The following is a 3679-nucleotide window of genomic DNA, read 5'->3' as shown; positions in this document are numbered from 1 at the left end:
TATTTTTCCAATTCACCTTACCATAAAACATTCTAACAATACTCATGATATCAACACAACTTCAACCACAAAATATGGTTATTCATGAAAACATCCCTTTTACGAAGTCAATAATTAAAAATATGGTAAATATTATTCCATTTAAAAAAAAAATCTTATCCATTGAAGATAAATGGATACATTAATATTAATTAAAATATATATTCACTTCTATTAAACACAATAATTTATGTAATATTAAATATTTTGCCTTTATAAATTTGAATATATTTTAAAATACAAAGCAGCATAGTACTTATCACATTTAAAGATACAAAGGATTTAATATTATGTAAGGTGCTTATTGCTTCCCAAAATACGTAACTTTTAATACCAAATAGTAAGGTGCTGATTGCTTCCCAAAATACATAACTTTTAATACCAAATAGTAAGGTGCTTATTGCTTTGACCGGATTTTTTCGCCAATAATGATTGATCAGCGGACGCCAAATCCAGCAAAACCAGTTTATTTATTCTATTACGATATGCTAATTTTCTGCGCATAGAAATAGCGATTACCAGCGATGCCTTACCATGGATGGACGAAGACACCATGATCTCTGAGAGTCTGAAGGAACTGCAGGCATTCCCCATTAACTTCTTCAGATAATTCCGAAGAACACTGCAGGAAGAGCTCGTCAATGAGACGCATGAATACTGTTCCTCTCATATCCATCATCTCTCTGGTCACATGTTCGAATCCCATTTTCACAACCACAAAATCCCCATCGCTAACACTCATTTCACTCAGCCATCCTGCAATGTCGAAACGCCCTCTGCTACCGCCAGTATCTCGCACTACCTGCTTTATTGAGTTCAGAGACCTCCGTGGCAGAGACTCGGATCCACTCATATTGAGGGCATAAGTATCAAATGTCTGGTTCTGCTTTGGATAAGAAGCCAAGAACCACCCTGCATCTGCATTGACAGTCTTGTTACTGTTACCCCCAATTTCCACATAAATATGGCGTTTGCGGTCGCTGATGTCTTTGACAGTGGGCAAGAAAGTCGCATTGCTGTGATTCAATGTCAGGGGCTCCGCCAGTTTAGTTAAGCTTCTGTTCTGCTTAGAGCGCGGATGGTCCTGCTCTGCCAGTTTAGTTAAGCTTCTGTTCTGCTTAGAGCGCGGATGGTCCTGCTCCGCCAGTTTAGTTAAGCTTCTGTTCTGCTTAGAGCGCGCATGGTCCTGCTCCGCCGGTTTAGTTAAGCTTCTGTTCTGCTTAGAGCGCAGATAGTCCTTAATCAATCCCAACGGCTTAGAAGGCCTCTTACGGAGCGCAATCACGGTGGTTTTCTGGGAATTAGGCGACCCGGACGTGTTCACATGAAAGACATCAGAGCATTTGAACAGGGCCACCACGGGGCTCAGGGAATGCATGAGGTTGGAGGGCTTTCCCATGTTCGGGCGCCGGGGGGAGACCAGCATCACTGCGACGCCGTTTGGCTTGAGCGCGCGCTCGATCTCGGAAGCAAGCAACGCTGGCACTGTGGCTCGATCAAACGACCCTGAGAAAACAAAATCGAAGGAATTGTCTGCGAAGGGAAGGCGCCGGTTGCCCGCCTTCGTCGGTGCTAACGAGTGCCTTTCGTCCACTGCAGTGGTGTCCAGCAGGCCGTTTTCCCGCATTGCCTCTACGGAGACACCCGAGGAGGCACCGACGCAGAGGGCTTTTACACCGGAGCGCAGGAGACCCTGCGCGATTAGATCGCGAAAGATCGCTGAATAGAATTCTACCTTCTCTCTCCATGTCTTGTTTGCCCAGATTTTGATTTGGGGCAAAGATTCGATCCCTAGACCTCCGGATGGCCTGACACTCGCTCCAGATTTCTCGGTCTGCGCCTGATCTCCGACGCTTTGCGATGAGATTGTGTGGATTAAAGGCCATCTGGGACGGGCGAAATCGACCATGAAATCATCTGAGTTGTCAGACAGAAAGGTACATGGCGCGGTGTCGTGTACGGTGTAGAGAACAGACACAGCAGCCAGGGCAATTGCGAAGAAGAGCATGCGGACCATGAACTTCTTGCCCATGCAGCTATAGATGAGCTCCAGCTTCAACAGTCTCGCAGCCATGGAGGCTGCTAAACTTCCATCACAGGGGGCAGTTAACTGCAAAGAAATACTCGCGAAAGAAATATTATGGATCTAAATGAGCAAACTCTGACCTTATGTTGTTGCTCTGTTCACCATTTGCAGTCCTGAAATTAATTCAAAGTCTTTCTGATTAGAGAAAATGTTGTGGCCATTGCCCAATCTTTAAAATCGAGCGAGGGAAAGAAAAGGACGAGATTTACCAGCAAGAGTAGCGGGAGACGAGATTCATCGTGTGCAAAATCTAGCAGCGGTGTGGTTTCCACCCACCATGAGACCTTGTGTGCTCTTCCTTCCAAACAAAAGCTTCTTCTGCAATTCCGCCGGAGGCCTTTCTGGCCCTTTGCCCTTCATTGGAGAGGTCGATGTAGAAAATTTCATCAGATCCAGGAAAACCAGTTTTCTTGATTCTTGATAAATAACTTTTTTTTCACACAGGTCTTCTTGTTATCTGAAACTGAACCAGCAGAATGAAGAGGAAGCATTGCTTCATTTACTTCCAGATGATCATGGGCTCAATCTGCCAGTCTACTGGAGAACGGATGGAGGAGCGCAGAATCTGGAGAACGGATGGAGGAGCGCAGAATGAAGAGGAAGCATTGCTTCATTTACTTCCAGATGATCATGGGCTCAATCTGCCAGTCTACTGGAGAACGGATGGAGAAAGGCGAGCTCCTCCATACCCATATTTATAGAGAATGTTGGGTATACGAACAATGTCTCACATTGATTAGAAGTGGTAGAAGTGGGAAGGATCATGGGTATATAAGGATGAACAAATATCTCCATTGGTATGAGGTCTTTTGGGGTAAAACCCAAAAACAAACCCATGAGGGCTTAGGCCCAAAGTGGACAATATCATACCATTGTGGAGATATGTGGTGTCCACAGTACCAACAATTGGTATCAGAGCCAAGTTCGAGGTTACCCAAGTGGATGAATCCTCGGAATGCCGAACAAAGATGGTGAGCCCCCATAAGCCTGTGGATGAGCTCGGTTAAACAGGCGGTGTGCTCCGGATTCTTCATGGACGTGTCTTGTCTACCAACATGGTGAAGAGGAGTTGACCTGGGATGGAGCAAGCTCTCGAGACAGGTGGTGCTACCATGTAAGGCGTGTGCTTCCAACGCATTGGAGCGGAGAATCCTGGTTGGTAGAGAGGGGAGAATCCTGCGGATGGTTGGTGCTACCATGTAAGGCGTGTGCTTCCAACGCATTGGAGCGGAGAATCTTGGTTGGTAGAGAGGGGAGAATCCTGCGGATGGTTTGAGGGGAGGCTCGATGGTCCTTTGTTCGAGGGGAGGATTGTTGGGTATACGAACAATGTCCCACATTGATTAGAAGTGGTAGAAGTGGGAAGGATCATGGGTATATAAGGATGAACAAATATCTCCATTGGTATGAGGCCTTTTGGGGTAAAACCCAAAAACAAACCCATGAGGGCTTAGGCTCAAAGTGGACAATATCATACCATTGTGGAGATATGTGGTGTCCAGAGTACCAACAAAAAAAAAGGCGGAAGCGGGACATACCGTGCACCCATAAATT

At 45.7% G+C, this 3679-nt stretch overlaps 1 protein-coding gene across 1 annotated transcript; it reads right to left on the bottom strand.

Annotated features, from left to right (window-relative positions):
* Positions 1–303: 303 nt before the first annotated feature.
* Positions 304–2697, bottom strand: LOC149152091 (uncharacterized). Its single transcript, XM_089440580.1, has 2 exons — positions 2335–2697; positions 304–2238 (listed from the first exon to the last, which is right to left on the bottom strand). The coding sequence occupies exon 2, from the start codon at positions 2111–2113 to the stop codon at positions 569–571; it is 1545 nt and encodes a 514-aa protein (XP_089296706.1). The 5' UTR covers positions 2114–2238; positions 2335–2697; the 3' UTR covers positions 304–568.
* Between the last annotated feature and the right edge of the window lie 982 nt (positions 2698–3679).

Source organism: Pinus tabuliformis, chromosome 9 (genome assembly GCF_031772625.1).
Source record: "Pinus tabuliformis cultivar Carrire ecotype Pingquan chromosome 9, CPIR1, whole genome shotgun sequence".
Classification (NCBI taxonomy): domain Eukaryota; kingdom Viridiplantae; phylum Streptophyta; class Pinopsida; order Pinales; family Pinaceae; genus Pinus; species Pinus tabuliformis.
Note: the sequence above shows the minus strand (reverse complement) of the source record. Positions and strands in the feature narration are given on the sequence as shown.